The 26,764-nt window shown below is 46.2% G+C and overlaps 2 protein-coding genes across 3 annotated transcripts in view; both read right to left on the bottom strand.

Moving 5' to 3' along the window:
- TSPAN9 (tetraspanin 9) overlaps positions 1 to 6,937 on the bottom strand; it is a 185,059-nt gene extending 178,122 nt beyond the window's left edge. Inside the window, exons 1-2 of one of the 2 annotated variants that reach the window (XM_037388188.1) lie at positions 6,822 to 6,908; positions 5,817 to 5,900 (exon numbers count right to left, since the gene is read on the bottom strand). The gene's annotated coding sequence lies outside the window, so the exon portion shown is untranslated. Of the gene's footprint in view, positions 1 to 5,816; positions 5,901 to 6,821 lie in introns of both variants that reach the window. The other variant, XM_037388190.1, reaches the window with a different exon arrangement.
- A 10,147-nt stretch (positions 6,938 to 17,084) lies between these two features.
- The window catches only part of TEAD4 (TEA domain transcription factor 4), a 57,196-nt gene continuing 47,516 nt past the window's right edge, over positions 17,085 to 26,764 (bottom strand). Inside the window, exons 11-13 of the mRNA XM_037388859.1 lie at positions 21,444 to 21,584; positions 19,836 to 19,988; positions 17,085 to 17,324 (exon numbers count right to left, since the gene is read on the bottom strand). Coding sequence (XP_037244756.1) covers positions 17,211 to 17,324; positions 19,836 to 19,988; positions 21,444 to 21,584 — 408 coding nt within the window. The 3' untranslated portion in view covers positions 17,085 to 17,210. The remainder of the gene's footprint in view (positions 17,325 to 19,835; positions 19,989 to 21,443; positions 21,585 to 26,764) is intronic.

Here is a 26,764-nt window from a genome sequence, read left to right as displayed (position 1 = left end):
AAGCCAGCCTTCTACTTTTTTTGTTTTACAAGGAGACAATCTCCTGTCTGCTTGTTAGTACAGGTCTCTTCTATTGCCAGAGCCATTATCCTAGTCCCCTGATGGTACTTTGTCCACATGTATATAAACACATATAAACAATACTCTGCACGCTGTCCTGCAGTGCAAACAACATAGCACACATTCTTAGAATGTTGCTTTCAGTCCTTCACAACTTCAGACACACTTTCTTCAACAAAGCAAAGTAACAACCTTCGTTCACATAAGGTTACAGTCCTAACATAAAATGCAATGCAAAATTGATTTTGGGATAAGAACGTATCTGAGAAATCAAAAAAACTGTTTAAAATAAAGCTAGTTGAACATCCTGGGCAGAACCACTTTACACTGAACTGTATGCAGAGTTATAGGTAAAGAACAGCAAAAGACACACAGAAAGTAAAATATGCTTTCAAAAGCATTCTTGAATTATTTAACCTTTAAAAATTAGTAAATACAAACCAAAAGTCTAAATGCCTCAGCATGAGTTCTGGGTATGGCTGCAATCACCATGAAAACAGTGTTTTGTCAACATATCACCATAAGGCACTTGAGGAGACAGCATTCACCACCAAATTGCAAAAAACTAGGAACTTGGGTTAGTAACACTAGATAGAGTATGCAGCGCTGTCTCTCAGCCTTTGCCCCTCTATAGCCATATTCATTTTGAAATTAGCAATGATTATCTAGAGGTTATAGAGAACAAGTAAAACTACCGATCAGAAAGTACCACTCATCTAGCTTTGTCACAACCTTTTTTTTCTTATGAGTCTCCCCGCAGTGTCCTAAACGCAGGATTCCTTCAACTTCAAGCCCTGCCTTCCACAATTCTTCGAGCCAAATGACTTCAGGGGTGAACTTGAAGGACACCAAATACAGGACAGTTCACAGAGCCCTCTGCTCTCTAGGATTTGAGTTGATCCCTGTTGCCCAGGCCAGTCACAAGATTTAAGTCTCCTTCAGACTTGCTGGGTGTGACATTTCAGCTCTCTGTTCATGTACCACCTCATCCTTCCTCTTCAGTCCTTCCTCCCAAGGGAGGGCTGCAGACTTCCTCTCCCTTAGCCTAACTGCCTTCTCAAGACTCCTGCATTTTCACTTACTCCCCCCATGAGCTCCTTCTCCAGTCTAGCCCTGCCTCCTCCCCAGACATGCCACATAAAGATAATACAGCCCTTGTGGTCCTCTGCCCACATGAGGTTGATATACTCCATCATATCCTTATTATGAGTACACACAGACCACTCCAAGCAACTATAAATCAGTGAAGACTGCCCACAGCGAAGGCAGCTGTACTTTCACACCATCAGTGTAGAAACTAAAGCTCAGTTAACACAGGTCAACTGATTCTAGAGACACACAGTGACTTGGCCTGAGAAATATAATCGGCTATTCACTAGTTAATGCATAAAGAGGTTCTGCATTTGTAACAGGGATCATGGAAATAAACACCCTAGCTATTAGTCACTTCCACCTTCAGAAATATCAGGCGTTAGAACAGCATGACAGAGTTTGCATTAGAAAGGAGAACTCCAACAGCAAAAGAAAAAAGTGCTTTCAAAATAATCAAGAAAAATTTTCCTGTTATACCATTTGAAACAAAGATTAATGCAATCTTCAAATCTTTTAAACTGATGTTACTACTTCAGCGTCATAATATTACAACATCATATTCACATCACTGCAAAGGAAAGCTAGGCTTAATTAATACCTTTGTCCACTTAAAGGCTTATTGGAGCATATGCTTATGATTTAGTCTGCCTCATCTCCCTGAACCTATTCCCAGAACATGCCTATCTGTTTTATACTCTTGATTTTAAAAGCTTTTCAACAATAGGATTTTTTTACCTCTCCTCAACAGGCAGCTTAACAGCTTAATACATATCACCGCCATCAAAATGCAGTTTGTTACCTACTGGGGACCCCGTATTTCCTATCTGTCCTTTCTTCTGTGTGAAGCACTGAGGTCAGATGCTTCCTGTTTTACTGTGCTTGCAGACAAGGCAAACCCAGCAGGGCTCTGCCCCAGAATTGTGCCCTATTCTACGAGCTCTAGCCCTCAAAGTTTATTCTTGACAGCAGTGAATGCAAGTGCTTGGAATACCAGAAGAAACAGTTTAATAGAGCCTGAAAGGGAAGTGCTTTCAAAAGCAGGCAGAGAAGCAACGGTGAGGTTGGGGTTGAAAGGCAGTTTCGGCACAGTGCTGTCTAACTGCGGCAATAGACACAGAGACACATAACCTTCCCAGGAACACCTGAGCAATGAGGAAAGCATTTGGTATCTCAGTGGAGAACGACATCCTGCCTCATTACAAACACACCACAGAAAGTATGCCACTGAACACTGAACCAGAGAAAGTGACCCACAAAACCAATTTCATGGGGTTGGTTTCTTTATTTTTCCCCAGGAAACATCGCATTGACATTCAGCAATGCAAGTTTCATCTGAGGCAGGCTACAAGGAGCAGCAGAAACAGTGTCTGGAAGTCAGCTTTAGAAGGCCAGGAGAGAAAATGAGGAAGGACAGAGCGAACTAGTGATAGCTCTTTTGTCTCCAACAGACCATCTTGTTACATGTGAGCAAAATACACAAAAGTTTGTAACATCCCAATAGGCACTTCTCCTCAAAATTAAATCCTAGCATGCATTGTACTGAGTGAAGGCAGCTCCTCAGCACATCCCTACTTTACCACAATTTCACTGCCATGTAGAGAAGAAAAGACAAAGACTTATTTGTATCCGCTCACATTCTCTGGGTATTGCTAAGCTGGTCCTACCAGGATTGACTCAATCCTCAGGTCCATTAACAAATGGGGAAATGCTCTGCTGATCCTGACATGTCCATTCTATTTTCTACAAAGAAAATAACCCTCGGGTAAGAACTCTTCCTCGATCATATAATGTCCTTCCGCAGGCTGAGCATCCCGGTTTAATGTCATCACACTTTCTACAAGAATTCTTAAAGAACGCAGCTTGACCTATCCCAGAAAGCGTCTTTACGTGATGTTACACTAAAAAGGCATTTTGTACATTGAGAATCGCTAAAGGAAAGCAAGTTTTCAGATAGAAAGTATCTTCAGCCTACCGGCCAACACACACACACCTTCCAGCACAAGACCTTAACACAGTGAAGAAAATTTTTAAATTTTTAAAAAATTCCTCAACCAAGTATCTCAGAAACACATCAGCATCCTTAAACCTTTCTCCATTTCTTCGCTGGTGGTGCTTACAAGTACTGCCATAGTTTTACACACCTCCTTCCTTCTCAGACCAAATGGTTGCTTGATCTTAGGATCAGAGAATTCATGTTGGAGCAGGCCTGAGGTTCTACTCCTGCTTTGCTCTACATAGGGTCAGCTATGGGGTCACAACAGGACTTTACCCACTTTGGTCTTGAAAACCTGTGAGGACAGTCATTGCACAGCCCCACTGGGCACCTGTTCCAACACTTCACTGTCCTCACAACAGAAAAGGTTTTCATTACACCTGGCTTGAACCTCTTGTTTCAACTTGTATTCGTTGTCTCTCATGCAACTACTACGTACCAATGCGAAGAGCCCAGCTGTTTCCTTGATAACGTTCTCGCAAGTACTGGAAATTTTACTACAGGTCCCCTGAAAGCCTTCTCTTCTCCAGGCTGAACAAGCCCTGTTCCCCCAACGTATGCTTCTCATACTGCACAAAGGCCCTGAGTGCACTGAAAGAGCTTTTCAAGGCCCTGATCAGCCTCACCTCCACCCCCACTCTCTGCCCATGGCCCTGGGGGCTCCATTTAACTGTCTTTGGCCTTCAGTCCCTGCCCACGCTGTATCATAGGTGCGGGTCTCCAGCCATGCCTGTGTATGGTCACGGACCCTCTTGATCCAGACCCTGACTGACCCATGATATAACTTCCTCACTTGACCTCGGACCTACCTGTATCACCATGGACCAGCTCAGTGATAACCAAACTGTGCCTGTCCCTAATTAACGTCACTGGGCCTGATCCCGACCTGCTTACTCATGTCTCAACTTCATCTTGGACCTGCTTTATCACCACAAACCTGCCTGGTGATTTAGACTCTAGTTTGGCACTGGATGCCTAACTCGGTACCATGGGACGGTGCCCTGGCTGGTGGGGCATCTTCCTTGCCAGCTAGGTTACCCCTCAGCTGCCAACCCCCCCCCCATCCCTTACCAAGGGCCAGCTGTTCCACAATTCATGCTCCAGCCCCCAGTGGTCCCAGTGGCCTTCCACTGGACTTGCTCCAGTTCACCCATACCCTTCTTGTCTCTGAGGGCAGAAAACTGGATGCAGTATTCTAGGTTCTGTCTAAAAAATGCTAAATGCAGGGAGATGATCACCTCCCTGCATTTATGGGCTGTAGTCTTATGAATATATAACCCTGTGTACTGTCAGCTGCCTTTGCTTGCAGGGCACACTGCTGGCTCATGCCCAGCTTCTTTAAAGCGTTTTATGCATCAATAAATGCAGTGACATTCTTGCAATGTAGAAAACTAATGGGGCACCAGTTACTCGCAAACAGCATGATTCTGGAACATGACAACAGTGAAAAACTGAGATGGGTTTTCAATTGTAAAACACGAATGCAACAGGAATCTTAACATACTGCTTCTAAACAAGCAGCCTCTTCCGACTGAGGCCAAATCAACTCCATACCAGCTCTCACAGAGTAATACTGAGACCGCATCTTGCATTTTCTAGTGCAAACGTGCTCGTTTCACATGCTACAAATGTGAAAGTAACTCTTCCAACCAGTGCTGCAGCCTCAGTGTTGTTTTCCTATTTTATTTTGTGTTGCTGCCATATTTCACTCTTTTAATTGCAGTTTTTTAGTTTGTGTATTTGGGGAGGGAAGGGTTAAACACTAAAAATACACAGTTGTGTTGGAAATACCCTCATGAACAGGCTGAGGTTTGGCATGCTTTGGAGGAAAATAACTTAAAATAGCAAGGAAAGCAAAAACTGTGGGATATGCATCTCTGATGGCTATTTTCCGTTAAAATAACGACAATAACTAAGATAACACTGACGTTCCCAGTTAACCCTCTACCCTCCTCAAGACAGATGAACAGGATCATTCTAACCTTAGAGTTTTGTCTGAAAAATGCAAATGATACTGCAATATTCGTATTCTGACCCCAAGGCTTCCTCATGCAGCTTTATTCTGAAGGAATTTTTTTAAAAAGTGTGGATGCCCAAAACTGTTAAGTCTTACAGCCCCACTATAGAAAAGGCCTTGTCTGTAGCATTTGCAATTTGAATATCACAGGTCTAAAAATACAGAAGGGAAAGTTCTGGTGGCAGAAGCTACATTAGCTCTGTCAGTTTTCATTCTCGGAGCTCAGAAAAAATGCAAAATGGAAGCAAAGGGTATAGAACTATGAGGACTGATTTTTTTTTTCCTTTGTGTTATCAACCACATGCACATCACATTGATAACTTATCTTTTGTAATTTTTAAAATTATTAAGTGTTAACTTTGGCCCCATAGTCTATACCAATATAACTTAGATTAATGCATTTCTTCAGGGGCTATTATCCTTTACCATTATACACCCTAGCTATAAAGACCTTAATCTATCAACAACTAAACCATTAAAACTACCTGTAGCACCTGCTACTAAGAACTTCGCTGCGATAATATGTTAATTTTTGGCATCCACAGGTCAAGTTTAGGCCCATCTAGGAGTAACAGCAAAAACAGTGTGATTTGACTCTCATGGCTCTTCTGAAGAATATCCAACTTTTTCCCAGAGAAATCCCAGGTGACTTACCCCCAAGTCTTATAATAAGTTCAGTGCAGTCAGGTAGGAAAATCAGATGCCCCCGTTCCTAGCGCTGCGGCTCAAACCACAAAACTACGCAGAGTAAAAGCACAGAACGCAAAAGTTGGTAAAAGGACTACGAAGCGCAGCTTTATTCACCCTCGTAACCTAGTTTCCCCCCCTCCAACACGGCACCCCTGTGCCACAGGCCCTGCTCTCTGCCCCTCAGACACTCCGGAGCTGAAGGCCCGTCGGAGGGAGGCAGCGCTCAGCGCCCCCCGGGGAGCAGGGTGCCGGGCGGGCGGACATCCAGCCTTCAGCAAGAAGTTTCCAAAAGCTCCAACAGGAAAAGGCAGCGCTGGAGCCCGGGTTTACATAAGGGGGAAGGAGGAACTGCTGGCACCGCGGCTGCCGAGGGGAGCTGTCAGCCCACCGGCCAGCCCGGGGGTCGCCCCCATGGCCCCCCGGGCCGCGGTCCCGCTCCCGCCCGCCGCCGGGGCTCCCCCGCCCACCCGAGCCGCGGCCCGGCGCCCTCACACCCCGCTGCAGCCCCGGGGGTGTCAGGGGGGTGGACGGGAGCCCCCCGCTGCCAGCAGCGCTGTGGCAGCGTGTCCCCCCCGGTGGCGGGGGCAATGCCCAGGCGAAGCCGTTCGCTCCCGTGAGGGATGGGCAGCGCGGGCTCTTCGAGGGAGCAGCACCGCGGACCCAGATGCCGCCGGGCTCAGCTCGCCCCTCGGAACTAACTTTCCTGTTTCCGCACGAAATCGCACACGCTGAGGGCGCGGGGCGTTGCTGTATTACACCACACACTCCTGGCCCCTACGGACCACCCGCACCCCTACCCCGGCCCGCCCGCCGGGACCCCGCCGCCCCTCACAGACCCCGACCGCCGGGCCGGCGCCCCCCGGCCCCTGCGAGCGGCACCGGCTGCCCCCCGCCGCCCCGCTCCCGCCGCCTCCCCAGGCCGAGAAGCGCCCGCAAGTCTCCGCCGCCCCCCGCAGCGCCGGGTCTCACCCGCGGGTCCCTGGGCCGGGCCGGGCCGGGCCGGATGGGGCCGAGTGCTGGGGGAGCTGCGGCGGCACGGCAGGACACGGCTCCGGCCTCTGCCAGCGGAAACGGGAGGAGGGGCTGGGACCGGCACTACCGAGCGGGGAGGAGCTGGGGGCGCTGCCCAGGGGAGGCTCCGGCCCCGCGGAGGAGGGGAGGCAGACCCGCCGGCCCGGGCCTCCAGCGCGCCTCACGACGCCCGGAGCCGGCCCGGCCGAGTGTGGAGCGAGAGGCCGCCGCCGTCCTGCGCCGGATCGCCTTGGCGAGAGCTCTGCCCGGAGCCGCTCGGCCGGGGCCCGCCGCGCTCCCTCCGCCGCCCGTGCGCCCCTCGGGTGGCGGCCAGCGGCATCCCCCGCCTGCCCCTCCCGGAGCGGGGGGACGCTACCGCCTCCCCGCCCGCGGCTGCCCCCCTGCCCCCCTGCCCCGCGGCGGGGCGGCCCCTCCGGGTGCCTGCGCGCAGCCGCCGCGCCGCGACCCGGCGAGCTGGGATGGGCGCAGCCCGCGGCAAACGGCACAGCCGTGGCGAAGGGGCTCGGTGGTGCCCAGCCCGCGGCTGCCGGTGCACGGCGGTGGGTGCCAGCGCCGCGGGTGAGCTGGGAGCGTGCGGCTGAGCAGTGCTCTGGCGGCGGGAGCCCGCAGCCTGCGCCGCTCCCTGCGGTGCTGTGCGAGGGGAGGCCGTGCCGGAGGGGCGCCGAGGGCCTGCGGAGTCCCCGCCTGCCTTCCCCAGGGTGCCGGTGGAAGTGCCACAAAAAGTTAGTGGCGCCAGCTTCAAGCGGGGGCCCCGTAGAGGTGTCCCTCCAGCCTTAACGCGGCCGGGAAGGGCCCTGGCACGGGCTGCCGAGCCCGGTGTGTGCGAGGCGGACGTGCCTGGCATCGGGGCAGACACCTAGAGATAAACCAGTGCCGGTTTGCTCATGGGCCTCCTGGGGGGAACTGTGTTTTACAACGTATTGAGTTGAGCAGCTCAAGGCTCTTCTGTAAATATCTCTGCAGAAGGAAGACCTGTTTCATGTTCTTATGTCCCCAGTGTATTCCCGTTTCCTTCTCCGGTGTTGCTGTTCTTGTCACACTTCTCAATTCAAGGGCATGTTCACATGAAATATATTCTCTCGTACCTTCCATCCCACCCTATGTGGATTTTTACAGACCGCTTGGTTCAATGGACAAGATCTCGAGCATCCTGCTGCTCCTGCTGCCAGCAACATGTGCCAGTGCCACCTGCTGCATGTTTGCTCCCCTCTGCCCCAGAAGAGAAGCATGTGCAGCAGCTTTCGGTTCTTCATTTATGTACAAAAGTACAGAAATGTTGCTATGTATTCACCTTAAAGCAAGCAATGAAGGAAATCTGTTTTGCAATGCAGCAGGAGATACAGAGATCTGTGGAGAGAATTTTGGCACTTTGGTTCTAGGCTCAAAAAAATGTCCATCTCCTGGATGCTGTAGCTCTAATGCAGTAACATCCAAGTGGGCAATGATTAAGTAATCTCTTCTGAGTTTTGCTTCAGCTTCAGCCAGCTGCCTTCCGCAGGTGACCAAATCTAACATGGGAACGCTCTGACGTGGGCCGTACAATGAGGTACAGAAAGTTGCACCTCAGCAGCAGTATACTTGAATCTACGGCATCTGACCAGCAAACCTAATACATACACATGTAAACCAGCTTTGAGCAACTGCATTTGAGGCATCTAGAAATGGACACACAGCTTTCCGGGGAGATTCACTGAGTATACCCCCTCTGCTGTAACAAACAGATTGCTTTGGTTCCCAGCCACCAATTTCAGGTGAAATAGTAGCGTGGCAACTGTAGTGAGTGCTGTGGGGAAGTTAGGGAGGTTAAAAATGAAAGTTGGTGCTTCTCTTTTTGGCGGAAAGAGATCATTCATCTACAGTCTCTAGCTTTGCTATATTCAGGTTCTTCCCATGATTATTGGTGTATTGTCCATTTGAAGGAGGTGAGTGAGGTGCTTTTATTTAATGAGGCATTGCCCATTTTCCTCAGAATGAGCACCAGTACTTTGTGAGGTATTCATGAATACATTTATGAGGCCAAAAATGGTATGGATCACAGATCTGGTGTCTTGACTAGTTGCTGAATCAGCATGTTATATTACCCAAATGCTGGCAAAACATGGCTGCCAGCATAGCGGATCTGGATCTGGCGTCCAAGGGGATTATCCAATCCAAAAAAGCAGACTTTACAAGGTGTGGGACACACCATGATGGGAGGAGAAGCTGCTCTTGGGGCCTTGAATGTACTAATAGGCCTCAGGTACCCTGACTAGCTTTACCTGGGGCACTTACGGCTCGTTAGCCTTTATCTATGCCCAGGTCTGGACATTCCAGACTGAACTACGTTGTAGGTCTGTCCATATCTAGTCATGGATTGACTTCAGCCCTGACTTGTTATGTGGTCTTTGTCTGACACTGACTGGACTGTTAGCGGAACCTTTGGCAACCCTTGCTCCAGTTAGATGCTATGGGACTCTATCCCAGTCTGAGGCTACTGACAGAGTTGTAGTCAGCCTAAGCTTCTGGTGAGCCTTCTGTTGTAGAGTAGCCCTGCTCTTGCTGTTCTGTTACAAGCACGCCAGTTGTCTGCTGCCTTGCTACTTGGTTTTGATCTACACAGTGCTTGCACGATTGATGAAGCAGCATGACTCCCTGACACCTTCTTGGAGGCTCAGCATGTGCTCTCTCTGACTCTGATGCAGCTTTAGAGCAAGTTTGAAGGTGTTCTCACCTGTCTGAATTAGTTCTTATTCGTTGCTGTCACCACTCAAGTTCTTCAGCTCCTTCATCTGGTCCAAGATGTCAAAAATCAGCTGAATAATGGGGACAAAAAAAATCACAGGGAAACCATTGCACCAGAGGCTAAAGTGTGTATGTAATACTCAAGGAAATAATGATCCTTGGGTCTAGATGTTGAAGTAGAGATTTAAATTCAATCTCTGCCTCCAGGCCTATCTACATGTTTTCTTTGTTGGCAACATCAGCTTAAGACATTCCCACCCCCTCATCACAGATAAATGAATTAATTCAAATGAACTTGTCTTACCTGAAGTGTTTCTTTTGGCTTTGAAGTGAAGATGAAGGGAGGGCTCCTGTCTTACCTAATTCTGTGTTGCTCAGACCCATGGTCTGTTGTGTCTTATCTCAGAAGACTATCTTGAAGTGGAATAATTTTGGTAATCGAGTTTGACATGATTGCACAAGCAGATGTAGCTGCACAATTGATGGCTGATAAACTGAACTGTGTGGGTTAGAAAAGAAAGGAGCCACAGCTGAATGGAAACTTCTGAGCTGCTTTCTTGTAAAGAAAGTATGTATATTTAGAGCCCTGTTTTGTCACTTTATCTTCTAATGCCTCAGTGTTGCAGCTGCAAAGTGATCAAGGGAATCAGCTTTTGCTGTTTTGTCCTTTGATTTTACAGCAAGTTTTTATAGGCTAAAGGTTAATATTTCTAATATTACTGCCCCAACAGAAATTACACTTGTAAGACACTCTGGTATCTTCATTTATTGTTGGTTGTGTACAGTTGAATTTAGCCTTTCCTCTTGAAACTAAGCTAGCTCTTTTTTACCATAAGCTCCTTTTTACTGTTTGCTTTCCTTTATTTTCAGCAAAATTGCAGCTGGCTCTTAGTTCTGATGTACTGTCTGGTTCCTTCTGGTGAAATTCCAAGAAAGGAAGCCTTGGGGACAGAGATCTGTAGTCCTGTCAGTCTTTGAGGTATTTTTGCATGGATCTCACCCAGTCTGCAAGGGGACAGAAGCCTTCTAGTCCAAATCAAAATTTCCAGTACTCCTTTTGACTCACAGCTTTATTAAATCCTCTTCATCTGATAGCCTCCATAAAAGTGAACTCTCCCAGTCACACGAATTTTCTGTTGGTTTCTCCAAGTTTGAAAGGTAGGTAAATGTCTCTTTCTGACCCTGGTTATTGACCAAGGAGCTGTGAACTCCAAGAACAAGAGCAGAAAGGGACAGAGCAAAGGCTTTCATTGCTACAAAGTGAAAACCAGACCTGCATGAGTGTCCCTAAATCAACTGTCCTAGGATTTAATCTGTTCTTCAGCCTGTTGGCTTGTATTCATTGCTTCAATAACATCTTAAAACTGTGCTAATGTGGTTTTATTCATCATCAGCTGATGGACTAAATAGATTTCTAGGGCTCATCTCCTTTAGAGACTACTCTGTGGGGTCTGCTGTACCAGTGTAAACCTGCAGTGAAGGCATGCATGGCACCAGGCTCATGTTTGCAGAAGAGTACCAACATACATCACAAGCAATTTTCCATAGCTCAGGACTAAACACCGCCCTTGCTTGTCTGGGCTTCCATTTCAAATGTCTCTGTTGGCCAAAAATACTATTCCCAACAGTCAGTCTTTTTTCTCATTGGTGAGATTTTATTTGATTTGTCCACACGTGGCTCAGAGATCAGGAAGGAAATTGCATAGGGCTGAAATAGGTGGGTGCATGCACTGGTAAGGGGCTGTAGCCAGCTGGTCCTGTTCATACCTACACGGCCAACTGTGGGGGCTGGCTGGTTTACAGAGAAGTAGCTAATTCTGTCCCAGGTGTTTCGGTCACCTTGCTGTGGCTAGCAATGACACCCGATGGGCAAGTGCGGGACTGCACCTGCATGGATTTTTCATACGCGGGTGCAGAACCGCAGGCATTTCAAGATGTTCTGCTTTCTGCGTGTTTAAAGTACTTGGCTTGTCTTTCCCCAGGCTTGACTGATTCTGGTTACCAGCCATGCAGATCTCACGGAAAGCTGTTGGCAGCTCTGCCTCTATGTTGCTGTTGTCAGTTCCTGAAGGCATTTATTTGACTTGGAGAGAGCAGCCACAACAGAACTTCGTGAATGAAGGTGTAAATTTTGCTTAATAATAGTGCAAAGGGTGCTTCTGTCCTTTACTTGCCACTTCCAGCTCCTGCACAGTGAAGGTTAACAGCACTAGCCCTGCACACTTCTTCAAAGCAACCTCTGAGAGTGACAGGTCTGCAAGACTGCAGGGAAAAATACTTCACTACACATAAAAAATAAATGGAGCCCTTTTCCCATGTTAAGAACCAAACCATCTTTCTCCAGCTTTGACTTCATGGCATCATCTTTGCTATCCTGCTTCCCAGCATCCTTTCCTTCCCATGCTTCAAAGCACAGGTTATGACCTAGACACAGGCCATGAGCAGCAACGTACAGTGTGCATGGCAGAGACAGCGGCATGTCAGCTGCTGCACAGTAATGTCTGGTGAAGACTCATCCCTGTGGGGGACCACCTACGTGCAAATAGAAACCTGCACTTGGACAGTTACAACAGATCAACTGACGTGCAATAGCTTACCAAGCAAGTCATTCACTTAGATCCTCTTCTGCATCAAATTGGTTGTCCAGACCCACTGGGACTCCAACAGTGCAGGGCCTGATGCTGTAAGGCTAGTCCTGGTGCAGCGTGTCCTCACCTGAGCACAAAAATTGGAGGTCCCCACTGACTGGAAGCTAGCCAGTGTTATTGCAATCTACAAGAAGGGCGTGAGGCTTCGAAGACTCAGGAAACTACAGACCTGTTAGTCTAACCTCAGTACCTGGAAAAATTACAGAGATCGTATTGGGCGCTATTGAAAGGCATTTAAAGAGCAATACAATCATCAGGCACAGTGAACAAATTCACAAAGGGCAACTCCTGTCTAACTTAATTGATATCCTTCTACAATAAAGTCACCCACCTAGTGGATGAAGGGAAGGCAGTGGCTGTAGTTTTTCTAGTAAGGCTTTTGATACTGCAACATGAGCAGGTCCACAGTGCGCTGGGTGAAGAACTGGCTCAAGGGTAGAGCTCAGAGGGTTGTGCTGAATGGGGCTACCTCTGGCTGGTGGCCAGTCACTAGCCAAGTCCTTCAGGGGTCCATTCTAGAGCCAATTCTCCTCCATATTTTCATCAGTGATCTGGTTGCAGGAGTTGACATTAGCCAGTTTGCTGAAGATGCTAAACTGGGAGGTGCTGTTGACTCTCTGGAGGGACAAGAAGCCTTGCAGAGGGATCTGGATACATTGCAGCATTGGGCGATCATCCATGGCATGAAATTTAACAAGAAAAAATTCTGGATTCTGCACCTGGGATGAAGTAACGCTGAGCACAAGGATAAGGTGGGAGAGGAGTGGCTGGAGCGCAGCCCTGCAGAAGGACCTGGGGGTGCTGGCCGGCAGCAGGCTCAGCGTGAGGCAGCAGGGTGCCCTGGCAGCCAGGGGGGCAAACAGCACCCTGGGGTGCATCAAACAGCATCACCAGCCGGGCAAGAGAGGTGACTGTCCCGCTGTGTTCAGCGTTGGTGCGGCCTCACCTCAAGTGGTGTGTGCAGTCCGGGGCCCCACAATTTAAGAAGGATGTGCAGGTCCTGGACTGCATCCAGAGGAGGGCAACGAAGCTGGTGGAAGGGCTGGAAAGAATGTCCTGTGAGGAGCGGCCAAGGACTCTGGGTTTGTCTAGTTTGGAGAAAAGGAGGCTGAGGGGTGAGCTCCTTGCTCTCTACGGCTTCCTGAGGAGGGGAAGTGGAGAGGGCAGTGATGGTCTCTTCTCCTTGGGATCCAGTGACAGGATGCATGGGAATGGTCCAAAGCTGTGTCAGGGGAGGTTCAGACTGGACATTAGGAAGCATTTCTTTACCGAGAGGGTGGTCAGACACTGCAACAGCTTCCTAGAGGGGTGGTCGATGCCCCACGCCTGTCGGTGTTTCAGAGGCATTTGGACAAGGCCCTTACTAACATGCTTTGACTTTTGGTCAGCCCTGAGGTGGTCAGGCAGTTGGACTAATGATCTTTGCAGGCCCCTTCCAACTGCAGCCACTCTATTCTGTTCCAAAATTGTACCCTTACATGAAGCACATTCAGTAGGGCTTTACAAGTAGACTATATTCTGGTCTTCTGTTTGAAATCTCTGCTGAAATGGAAATCCTCAGGATTCCTCACGTGCTAGGCCAAATAAAGCACCCTCTGTAGGGCCTGGCATCGCCTCTTCCACGGACAGCAAAGTCTTCACCCTGCAGCGGAGGTCTCCATGTCGTTGAGTGGGTAGCACCGTTAGATTTTCATCAGACTCTCACGTTCACCTCTGCCACCGAAGTTTTGTATTTGTGCATCTGTCCTTTGACAGTTAGGTCCAACGCGCTGTCCCGTTTTGGATCATGTTCTGACTATGCACCTCTCAGACACTGATTACCTTTCTGATATTTACCTTTCATTTGCCATCTTTCTCCTGTTCTTTTAAGGATATTTGAAATTACATTTCAAATAATTTTTAGCATTTATTCTCCCAGTTCAAGCCTCGTGTTTCAATGCTGTTCAAGTCGCTCGAGTTCCCTGTACACCCTCCGCTTGCCAAAATCTCCTTTAGTGCTATCCGCAGATGAATTTACCTTGCTGCTTTCTCCCTCCTTCAGACCACTGGTGAGGTTAGAAGAGAATGGGTCCATACTCATCTTTCTCAGTACACACCCTTGCCTCAGTTAACACAGTCATGTGTCATCTTTGTTAAAAGGTCATCTTAGTCATTTGCTTTTCATCTAACTGCTGACAGCCACACCAATGCGAACTCACGCTTCAGACAAACATTTTTAGGGAGTGCCATGTCAAAATTTTACCATAATAAACTTGTCTAACTCACTCAATTTATAAGTTAAATTTTAATAATTCATTCTTTATTGTTTCGTGAATATTAATTCCTTGTGAGGGAACAACTCACCCAGCTGCATCACAGTCAGAAAAGATTATATTGAATCCTAAAGTCATAAACTATTACAAACCTAGTGGCAGCATTCTAGGCTTGAATAAGTTTTACACTGACTCTGGAAAGCAGTTTAAAGAAAGAAACTCAATACTATCAGCTCACAACAAGCCAGTGGAATACTAAGGATTTAAGTCATCGAGGAAAATGCTGCATGTTTCTCTACACTTACCAGCTAGCAAAGAACAACTGTTCTCAATAGCAGCTTCAAAGTAAAATAACGATGATCCCAAGCCATCAGCAGACTCTTCCTCAGAAGTACTGCACGGAGTGGTTGAAGCTACCATTATCTAGCTAAGTTCAGTGTTTACCAGGATTTGTTTAAAGCTGGATAAGAGAAAGCACAGCTAATGAAACACACAAGGAAGACCGTGAATGCAGTCAAGAAGAAGAGCTAGTGAAAAACTAGATGGTTGAAACACGCATCTAAAGCAGCAGATTGCCCAGAGCATCTTGTGGGGAAAAGCTAAGGAACCTGAGAACCCCATGGAAGTTAAAGAGCTACGAGTTGATTCGAAAGATGCCGGTGCTTTCTCCCAGTATAATGGAAGAGTTTGGAGCAGATACTTGAGTACAAGATTATATTTTTAAAAGAAAATGTTCCAGTAAGGGAATCTTTCCTCCTCCCCACTCCCCCCACCCACCCCCACCCCCGTCTAATATACCAACTGGAAGTGATGATGATGGTATGCTGGAAGGTGACTGGCTGAGCATTTTTCATGAATTTCAGTGAGAGGATGGGGAATATTAAACAATACTTGTAAAAAAGCCATGGAAACTTAAGACATTCAAGTACTCAAAGAATTAATCCAAGTCCATAAAACATGGCAAGAACATTTCCTAGGTGTGGAAGATTTAAACTTTGAAGGGAATTGAGATTTAAATGTGCAGGAAACAAAATCATCAATCTGTGAGAAGACTCCTGGAATACCTTGTTAATGAGTACAACTTGCAACTTCAAATACAGAAACTAAAGTTTTTAAAGGACAGGAAGATCGTTAGGAAGCTGGAGGAGATATGTAAGTCTGCAGGCTTCTACATATGCTGTGTGAACAGTTGTACAGTATCTTCATAGAATCCAGAGCCCTTTAACCAGCAGAAGGCTATGGAAGGGAGTACCAATAAGCTCATAAGTTCTTTAAAGAAGTCAGATTTCATCTGTGTGTGGCTGAAGCCCTTACCTTCTGCCATTCTAATAAACCCTTGATTTCTGATGGTATCTCAGATTACTCAACTACCCATGAATACCTTTCTCTATGCCAAATATGCAGGGATGGAAAAGTCTGAAGTACGTGTGAGGAGTGTTTCCTAAGCTGTTGTGTTGCATTGCGGAAAGAGATGTAACACCATATACCCAGATCTCTGCCATGGGACTGTGCCTGGCCACCCAACGAATTGCCTGTACGGTAGCTGCCAGGGAGCATCATGGAATCCACCTCTTCCCTCAGAGTAACATGAATAGCTACATCTTCCCCCACATCAGCGGCATTGTGGGGACCAAGATTATTGCCTCTCAGTGACTCTCGAGTAAACAACCTCAGTTTACAAGCAAAGCAGAGAGACTGCGTTTGATTACCTTGGAAACATGGAAAGCTAACCTCTTTTCACTATTCTCTCTCATCCTTTTCCTGCAATTTGTTGGGCAAATGGTATTCTTTGTAATACTTGTGCACCTCACTGCAACTAACAAGTGGAAAAATTTGACCTCTGTAAACAATTATTCCGCTGGTGTGCAAGAAAAGAGCAGAGTCTAGCTCCCAGAGCAGTGCTAACTGTGCAGGGAGAACAGAAGCAAAAGCAGCAAGAATCATTTTAAGTCAGTCAAGTCAGCAGACCTGGTACATGGAGGAAAAATGCTGGGCAAGACAATGTGATTTAACATTTTCTAAGCATAACTTCATTTATGAGGCAAAAGAACAGTTGGTCTCTCACTATCATGCATGAAAGAGGGGGAAACAGCATCCAGCCTCTAACAGGAGGAAGGTTGAAGGAGCCTGTGACTGCACACCTGCTACGGGAGACAGCTAGACAGGCAGGTGCGTTGGCTGTATGTGCAGTCTCTATACACACACGTGTCCACAGATGTCTGACATCTATATAAATGTATGGTAAGCATGTCTGTGCACGTGTTGACCTATGAATGAATGTATATGAGCGCACGCACTCAGATCAGAGGTAGCATGAACATTTTAAACCTATTCATATATGGTCAAACCCGTGGAAGCTGCTGCCACTGCCCTACGTGCATGCTCAGATACCACTCCTTTAATGTGTATGATCACACCCTGTGTGTGCTCTGTGGGAAATACATTCTAGAGGGTGCTGTTTGTGGTGAAACTCTCAAGCAGTTATTTGCCTGTTTCTTTGACTCAAAGTCTTTTTCCCCATTGGCACAAACCTGAAGATACAACCTTATTTGAACCTGTCAATCAAAACGGCTCAGAGGTGCTTTTCTGAAAATACACAATATCTGCAGTTTATTTTTCAGTTTGGTGTGAGGGGGCAGGGGTTGTTCAAGCACAGGCTTTTTTCTTAAACATGCATCCCATGGACGACTCAGGGCAGAGAGTCTCTAGTCCTTCACCAGCCGGTAGATGTGATGCTGGGCCCCGTGGTCACTAGTTGACACCTCAAAAACATATGCTATGCACAGCAAAGTCTCCTGTGTGTCCCTGTTTGTCACAACCTAGACAGAAAAGGAGAAGAAGCTGAGATAGCAACTGCTGTTTCACTGCTTACATATTCCAACACATTTAACATACAGCAGAAAGTCAGGAATAGGCAAAACCAGAGAAGACCAGGAATGATACACTTGGTCACCACAATACCTAGTCTGTGTGCCCACACAGCCAAGCAAAGCACTTTCAAACATCAGGACTACAATGCAGTGAAGAGATAGCGGGGTGAGCAGAGTCCATGGTGTAGAAAACAAAGCTGTGACCAAGCAGAGACCACCTATGTGGATGCAGATCCGTTAGGTCCTCTACCCCCCACGTGTAGTGTTGCAGATTTCAGCTGAGAGGTGTTTCACAGAAAATCCCTTTTTGCTTTGTTTGTTGGGTACAGAGAAACCACCTCCTGTGGCACATCCACTCCTGCTCATGTATGTTGATGCATCACAGCCATGAACAGTTCTTTCCCTCCATCTGCTCCTGCCTGTCAGTGGTAGACACAGACCATGAGGATTATAGAGTATAACTCATTTTACAGGAGACTTGTAGGTTTGGCTCCATTGTGTCCTAGTTTCAGAAGCATGCACTGCCTACACTACGTGGCAGGAACAAGCAAAATGTTGCACCCTGAGCTTCTAGCTCAGCTTCCCTCTCTCTGTCACTGCACGACTTTGCACATTCTTGTCACCTGAATTTGTGCCATAGCTGAAGCTTCAAGCAGTTCTCTACTGCTGGAGGAGATGCATTTTTATCAGCAGTAGCACCATCTCAACTGCAGAAGCAAAACATACCAGCTGGAGGCTTGAACTGTACAAAAGCCCCAACTGTTCTTGTGCAAACAAAGAAAATAGCTGTTTTCAAACTTGCTTATTAATTTTAGCAGCCTGATTTTGGTCTATTCTGTTTTCTTTTCTTACTTCATTGCTTGCGTTTGCAGCTGTACTAACCCTTCCCCTTTCTTCTGCAGGCTGTTGTGAGTTACACACATCCAGGCATCAGAGCCTTGTCTGAAAAATGGGCTCTGAAATCTTGGGAGGGCTAGATCCAGAGCAACGTGCAAAGCAAGATAAAATATGCTTGTGAGATTAGGGGTATCTAAACTCATGAAAGAGTCTAGAAAAAAAAATAAATACTCGCCTCAGATTTTGCTAGTGAAGACTGAGGACTAGCAGCATGCCTTGCATTAGGCGTGACCATTTTTCAGCTCCCCAGTGGGGAGTATGGGGTGGGAAATGCTCAGCTTGCTGCTCAGGGAGCAGGACTGCAAGGCAGCGTATTAAAGGCTGTGCCAGCACCCACATGAGACCTGCCTCTCTGTGACAGGAGGTAAGACATGAGATTACTAGAAACATAACATGTTTTTATGTTTTATATATTTTATACCCCAGTAGAAGTATAACTATATGAAAACTTCGTTCGTGGAATTTATAGCAAGCGCTGGCCTAAGGAATGAAACATGCAGAAAGCAGTCAGTGCTCCTCAGCATGGATTACATACAGCCTTCCATCTCTCTGTCCCTGCACCCTTCACACTTTTGCTCACATTAAAAAAAAACCAAACCTCTTAGCATTTATACTCCTTTTTTCTTCCAGATGCTAAAGACCTTAGTACAAACACAAAAGAGTAAAGCCTCCTAAAGTCCTGTGAGGTATATTATTAACATTGTGTTTTAGCGCTGAGGTACCTGAGCCACAGAGCAGTGAAATGAGTTGCCTGAAGTTCCACAAGATCTCCAGAGAATGGAACGAAGACCACTTGATTTCCATTCTTTCATACAGCTGCTAGCATCTCTTCTGCTTACCCAGCCTCATGTTCTCTGGGTGAAGATCTGTGACGCATCTTGTAGAGGCGAGCACAGAACTCAGTCCAGTAGGAAAATCCACCTTCTAAGCTGTCTTTGCCCTCTTCCCAAATTTAGGCTGCACCTGAGCCTGGAAAGGTTCCTGGTATATAACAGTCACTAATGCAAACCTATAGCCTTCTAGCACTGCCCTACCTAAAGATTGCAGCAATCCATGAAAGTGTCACAGAGCTTCTCCAACATGCCCCTTCCTTTAAATGCCTCCATTTTTTTTCCAGGTTCAGGCTGGTCATGAGGAAACAACTTTTTTTCCCCCCCCTACCTGGTCCGTAAAGAACTCCCCACGACAAAATTATATAGCCACTTAACAGTGCTCTTGGGTTTTTTACCTTGCAAAAAGGTCTAGGGCATAGAAAGGACCTCAACATTTGCCCAATAGTGGAATAAGCATTTCCTTCACTGACTTTTGCATCCTTCTCCTCCCTTTATCTTTCCTTTTTTCTCTCTCTTACTCAGGTCTCTCGAATTCTTCCCTGCTGCTTGTCTGCGTGAGTTACTATCTCTAGAGCTCCATAAATGGTCCTGAGGTATAATACATGTGAGAGATACTAAGTTCAATTAGATACTGAGCTGTAAAAGGAAATCTGCTTTGACTCGCAACACTGAACTCCTGCATGGGGCTTACATGTTTCCAAGCTCCAACGAAAACAGTTGAAAGTCCCACCTGTAAGATAGTAAAGTTCTCCAGCACACTGTTCATCATATACTTCTCAGGAAGGTGCTTGAGTTTATGAATGAAGTTTATCATGTATTCGCAGAGAGGGGAACGGTGAATGCGATAGGAATAGTGTCCGTTTTCGTAGTGTGCATACTCTGTCTGCAATGCAAAACACAAAAGAGGCGCATGGAGCTGATGTTCCCACGTGAGCAGCATTAAACACGTAAAGGGATTCAGAATAGAAAAATTACGATGGCATTTTCAAGTCATTTTACTAACAGTAATGAGCCGATTAATCATTCCTCTACAGTACTTTGCACCCAGATCAGTCTCCTCGAGGCCTCTTAATTTCTTCAGCTTGATTTCTTTTTTCTTTAAAACAGTGGGTTCCAGCTCATGAGCAGCAAAATGCCAAGGTGCTGTGAAGAGTAACTAAGAGGAGCAGACCAACTGTCAGCTGTACTATAGCATGGTCTGCATCTCTACTGCAGAAATGCTAGGTGTGAATAAACTGAAAAGTTAAAAACTACTAGTTTAGCAGGACCAGGAAGCTCCTAGTAATGATGGTAATTGTATGCTCAGGATGCTTCAGAGCTGGAAAGGACTACCTGTGCAAGAGAATGGAGTATCTCCGCTTCCCCTTAGGAGAGGGTCTGGCCCGTGTTACACAGAGGGATTCACATTCACATCTTGGCTCCTGTGTACTTCATCTTCTTTTGAACATAAATTGAGGTTGGATTCTGTCATTTCACAGGAGACCTTTAAATTCCTGTTACCTCCTTTCACCCCAGGAGCTTGGTCTCCTTTCCTATGCACCATGACACCTCTTTGGCCTATCTATCCCATCATGCAAATGCATAGCCAGATTTCAGGCACGTCTGTCATCTGACTGAAGACAGGTCTTGGGGAAGGATGTAGTCTGAACTGACTGCTTACATGAGAACACCTGGTGTTCTGCACATTACTGCTCCTCCTGCACGTAAAGGCTCCTTGCAAAAAACAGCAGCAGGAAGCAGCTCAGAGCAGCTCTCTTGGCAGCTGAATTGGCATCAGAAAGAATTTCTCCAACACCAAATATATGCATAATTATGCAGCTCCACTGTTGCTTGAGCTGTAAGTGTACAAGCACTAAGATAAACCCCATAAAACCGTAAGACTATATTCTGTAAATTATTAACAGTCTAGTAATTAATGGCTCTACTCTATAAATGATCTGTTTAAAAACACGGATGAGAGCAAAGTGTTGCCTGTTTGTTTTCACCTTTCTGGACTGCAAAACAAAGGTCCAGGTTTCCTAGCTTTTCTTTGCTCCCAAAAAACCCTGAAAGAATCACCAGAGTTGAGAATCTTACATATTCACATGTCTTCAGAAACTAAGATTTAAGGAAAAAATAGCAAACACTACCAGACCTTCAATGAAATCCTGAGACAAGGCCATGTTGCAGGCTGGAGCAATCTCACACCTGCAGGTCTCAGAAATAATAATCTCTGGCATCCATCCCCCTGACAACAAGCATAGGATATATTTTGCCTCGAGATACACACAGGATGCAAATACTTGAAGTGACAAAACAGCAGCCAGAGAGAACTTTGCACCCTGGTATCTGCGCTTACCTCCACTTTCTCCACCACCTGCTTTCCAAAGGAACACACTTTGGTGGAACACGTAATGACCATGTTTTCTGGGCTCTCATATTGGCTGGAAACGCCATAGAAAGACCTGGATTCATCTTCAATATTGGTGTTCAAATCAGCCTAAAAAAAAAAAAAAAAAAAGGCAAGAAATATATCATTATCAATGGATGGTTGTGGTGGTTTTTCACCTAGGTTGTGTAGCCAAGTTTGTAAGATATTGGAGTGTCCAATCAAGCAAGCAGGGGAAATATGAAGATTATGCACTAAAATCCAGTTCCTTCTTCACAAAGTGGTGGTAGGGATTTGCATACACATTGGGGAAATGTGGTGGAATAACCTCTGAACATTAAAAACATGACACAGCTCCTTGCCTTTGCTGGTATTTACCGTAACTGCACAGTGTAGGACAGCATGGAGGTACTCACACAGCGCGTGGAGAGCAGACAGGAGGGCAGTGGAGAGACAGGGCAATGCAACAGACAGGCACTAAGGAGGAAAAATGAGGGTACAGCAACTGTAATAAAGCTTTTCCACCCTGCGTATGTAGGTAAGGGAAAGAGACAGAGCAGAGAGAAGGAATGGAGGAATGTGTGAGTACACACACACATTAGGCTCAGGTACTATGATATGAAGAATGTAAGCAGACAAGATGCGCGTAAGGAATGTAGGTTGCTGATGGATCCAGCCCAGCTCCACCTGAACACAACCCCACCCCCATTAGCAGCCAGTTTTCACATGTGGGTGCCTAACATTGCCCAACTGAAGCCTCACGTTGGGACCCCACTCCTAGAAATCCCGGTTGTCTGAAGCTTCCACCAGGGGTCATTCAAACCGCGCTTATGAAAGGAAGAAGCAGTTTCCCCGAGGCTCTGAAAACACAACTGGCGGTGGGAATGGCCAGCTCAGCTTCACCCCTGTCAAAACCGAAAGGGCAGAGCGAGCTTCCCTGTGCTCCACAAGCCCAGGTGCCAGCTCACATCAGCAGCAGAGCCATGGTCAGTGCCCACAGGCTACTTCAGACTATTCTATCCTTCCTGCTGAACCAAGGGAAGCAGGAACTGAAGGAAGTGTACTCCTGCTACAGTGGTGCAGTGTGGACAGGACTGCGTTAGATCCCATTCTACCATGGTTTTCTCAGCCAATGTCAGTGAAGGTTTTTTATTCAAGCTCTAGAGCAGTGCTTAGGACAAGCAACGCCAGCCTTGGAACCGGACCACCTCAATAATGAATCCCCCTTTTCTTTGCCATACGAAACACTCTCTTCTTCTCTGCCATGAGATAATGCTTTTCACTTCTCTTGAGTAGCAATTTCACAAGAGGTTTAAGTCAATCTAGAAAGTGCCAATCCAGCCTCCTCCCCCCATCTGTAGCCACACAAACTTACTGCTGCCTTTGAGCCATCATTAGCAATTGTAGGACTCTGGTTAGCCAGATGAGAGGGCTGATCCCAGCCAAAACAAATTTTGTTGTGGGTTTGGTGGATTAGTTTTCAGTCAGACAAGAAAGCTCATGTGGATCTCCACAAAGCTACAGGGGCTGGGAGAGGTGGGACACACAGAAGCCAAGGACACAAAGACTGCCTGGTTTGATAGGACAACGTGAGTCAGGTTGGCTTGAGCCTCTTGGGAAATTGCACCTCAGAGTTGTGGTTTGATCACACCAGGCTGGTCCTGACACCAAGACAGAGCAGCCTCACTGTCCCAGAGCAGTCTGTGCCTCCCCATTCCTCCTGTGCCGACACAAATGTTTCTGTAGCTCTATTGCAAGACTCACTGAGGAACCGCTCAGTTAGTTCTCAGTGGAATCAGTTCCCTGAGCTGTTTCAGAAGCACCTGTGTATGTTCAAGGCAAAGAACGTGTTGGGAGGATGGGCAGCAACAGGGAAAGCAGAAGGCAGCACTGCTTCTTCTAGTGAATGCTGCGTTTGAGTAACTTGCTAGAAGCCACGCTTTGTGGTCATTCCTTTCAAGTTACAAGTTCTGCCCCTAGACAGCTGAGCTGGGCCATCTCTGTACCACAACACTCACCAGAAGCTCTCATCACAAAGGGTTATTGCCACAGAAGAAGTCACCATTTTTCCAACATTGATGCCAAAAGCACCAGCAGGAAAAGCAGCCATGTAGTAATGTCCAGTATTTCCATTCAATCCAATTTCCATGGCTGTTAACTCACCACTTCAGCTGTGTGGAGAGGAGATGGTAAAGAAAATAAAGTAAACCATCCTCCCATTTATTTCAGAAAATTTGGTTCCATTAGCACAACACTGGGGCATTCCTGCCACTGTGCCATTGTGCACACATATTTCCACCTAAAGAAAAACTACCATCTGCATTAGATACATGATGCCACAGAAGATCCAAGCAAACAAACCAATAAAATCAAATTACCATGATTGTTTTTTCCAAGTACAAACTCAGAAGCAAGTGAAAGACAGATTTAGGACAAGTTTTTCATGAAGTGAAGCAGGCAATGCACCTCCTGGGCTATCTCCTAGACCAGCAGTTGTAGCATTCGGACAGTTCTACTGGGACAAAGATTCAGACCAGGCAAGATGACAGAATGCCCTGATGTTCGCATCAATGCTGACAGCATTAGGGACAGACGTACAGCTTTTACTCGGCTGACTCCACTCTTAAGGGAGAGCATAACAGCACAGTATTTAGATACACGATCACAAATCACTCTTCAAAAGGACTGTGTTGTTTCACACAGTTTCTACAAAAATCCTTAACAGTTGTGCCATCTTCACCACAGATTATGGATGAAATAAAGTCCGTTTACCATAATGTCTTGTCTCCTCTATGATTCCCCCTTTTAAGTAGAATCCCTCCCTCTGAAGTAGTGACAGATCTTCAGCCCTTGTGACTACGCTTAGCCCCACATGCGTAATACATTCACACCAGTTTACACTAGCTGTGCACTCATTCCATTATGTTTTCCTAAATTTGTCATCTCCTGCATATTATATATTCAAAGGCATCCTCTGATTTATCAGGAGATAGTCATACAAAGCTGGCAATTACTTTATTCTCATGTTTGCTTCTCCTCAGAAGATAGCTTCACAAAACAATTTATCCAGCTATTCTGAATAGGTTCCTGACTTCTTTAACAACTTATCCCTTTTTGCCCCCATAATTTTCTGTCTCTTCACTGAGCTGAAAACAGGTTTGGGCACACATATGAAAATGTATCGGTAAACCAATCTGGATTTAAAACTTTTTTTAAAAATCATTTTACATCATTCACATTTGCACCACTGAGGTAGCAATAACTATTGCACATGTCTTAGAAACAGCAGCTGGAGGAAGAGTGGAAGCTTTTACATTGTCATGACCACCTAAACGACTGTAACGCCGTGTTATATTCCAATGGTTTGTCCACACTGCAGTAGCAGATGTGGGCAAATCCAGGCTAGCTTTAACCTAGTAGCACAGGTATTAATAGGAACAGGGCTCAGGCATTACGACTTAATCGTAACTCAGGCTGCCAAATTAATTATTATGGTCATGCTGAAATCCTTGCTATCAAATTTTCCCCACTCTAGTTATGCAGCTATTTTGTTTGCACCACAAAATGCACATGTATTAGAGAGCAGCAATGCCACTCTATTCTGGTTGATTTTTGTTGTGTTACTGTAAGTCATTTACACATCAATGCAACTAACTGTAGTGTTTATTTGACCCATCCTCCAGCTATCTGAATAAAGATTAACTACTTCCCTTCTCCAAAGAGTAATTAAAACAGGAGTCCTTCACAATATTGTTCAGCTATTTCTCTTTGGGGCGATAAAAACAACATATGGACCCAATTCTGCTTTCCCAAAGAAATTGTCCCACTGAGTCAAAAGAACAAAAGGTCAAGGCTACAGAAGCTTGGTCAGACCACTGCTACATAAACACAGCAGAGGCTCTCACTGCAGAAGACAAGTATTCTCAGGGTCTCACTAGTAAAGTTATGGTTACATTCCCCTGAACTCTTAATGGCAAATTAAAAGGTAAGTGCAGTCAATGAGGCAAAACAGAAAGGTGCTAGTTCCACTTCATGAGGAGAGCTTCACTAGCCCTAAGAAGCCACTCTAGGTGCCTCCACAATTTGGCAAGTCTCCCATCAAAAGACCAGACTAGAATTTCACAGCTAGTTAACATATAATTAATCAACATCAAACTATTTGGCAGTAGATAAAATTATGGTAATACTGTTTGAATTAAGCAGCCATTGCCATTCACTGCGATTATGTACAATCATGTTCCTGGAAGGCCTGTTGCAGTGAAGCAACCGGGTCATGTTGGAACTCCCTGACACTGACTTTGCCACTTTACTTTGTTCTAAAGCATGTCCCATATTATGGGCTAGGACTGTCAGACACGTCTAAGGTTGGTCAGTCAACGAGAGCTGCACACCCACTTCCTTCTGTCACCTCTGAAAACCTCAGCCCATAAACATACATACGTGGAATTTCAGCATCTCCAGGGAATGACAGCAGCAGCTAGCTGAGGGCTCCAGTTCACCTCAGCAGGAAAACGGAGCTCAGCACCTCAGACAGGTACTGATAGCACTACAGCTACAGCTTATTTACTTACATCTGCTGGTTCCAAGCCACTCATCGAAGTTAATTACTGCCCCCATATCAGAGTTTACTTAGCACACACATATCTGCTCTTGAATAATTCGCAACCTAGTTTATTCATATAAACTGAAAATGGCAATGATGTACATGAATACATGACCAAAGAACTGCTCAGGAATGGAACTCAAATCTGTTAGCTTTTCCTGCTGTAGAGATGGTTACCTCCTGAAGGGAATCAAGGCAGAAAATTGAGCAAGAACACTGTTACCTGCCATGACCTTAGACCTAGAAAATAGCTTCTAAATAATAACTGGGCACTGAGGTAAATCACTAATGGATGCAGTTAAACTTCTGGGGAATGCACCAGGGCTGTATCATACTGGACATCATGGGGTCTTGAATGGCCAAAAGAACTGCTTTTAACTTAACATCTAAAACCGCTAGGGCCTCCATGCCTAGATTCCTGTGACCCCTTCAAAACACCTAGGTCAGCAGGACTAGAAACCACATTGCTGCTTTGGGGAAAGGACTTCACTCTTTACTTTCAGAGTTTCTTTCTCTAGAGAAACCCTTGTGGCCAAAGCACACCCAGTCCTGGGGTGAGCACCCAAGGTGAGCAAAGAAAGGTCTGCTTTACTCTGTCCAGTACCTTCCATCCCTCAAAGATGCAAGGGAATAGCAGTGACTATGACTTAGAGGAAATTCATCTTCCCAGCACTTCATCAGATAGGAA

Source organism: Falco rusticolus, chromosome 5 (assembly GCF_015220075.1).
Source record: "Falco rusticolus isolate bFalRus1 chromosome 5, bFalRus1.pri, whole genome shotgun sequence".
NCBI lineage: Eukaryota > Metazoa > Chordata > Aves > Falconiformes > Falconidae > Falco > Falco rusticolus.
Note: the sequence above shows the minus strand (reverse complement) of the source record. Positions and strands in the feature narration are given on the sequence as shown.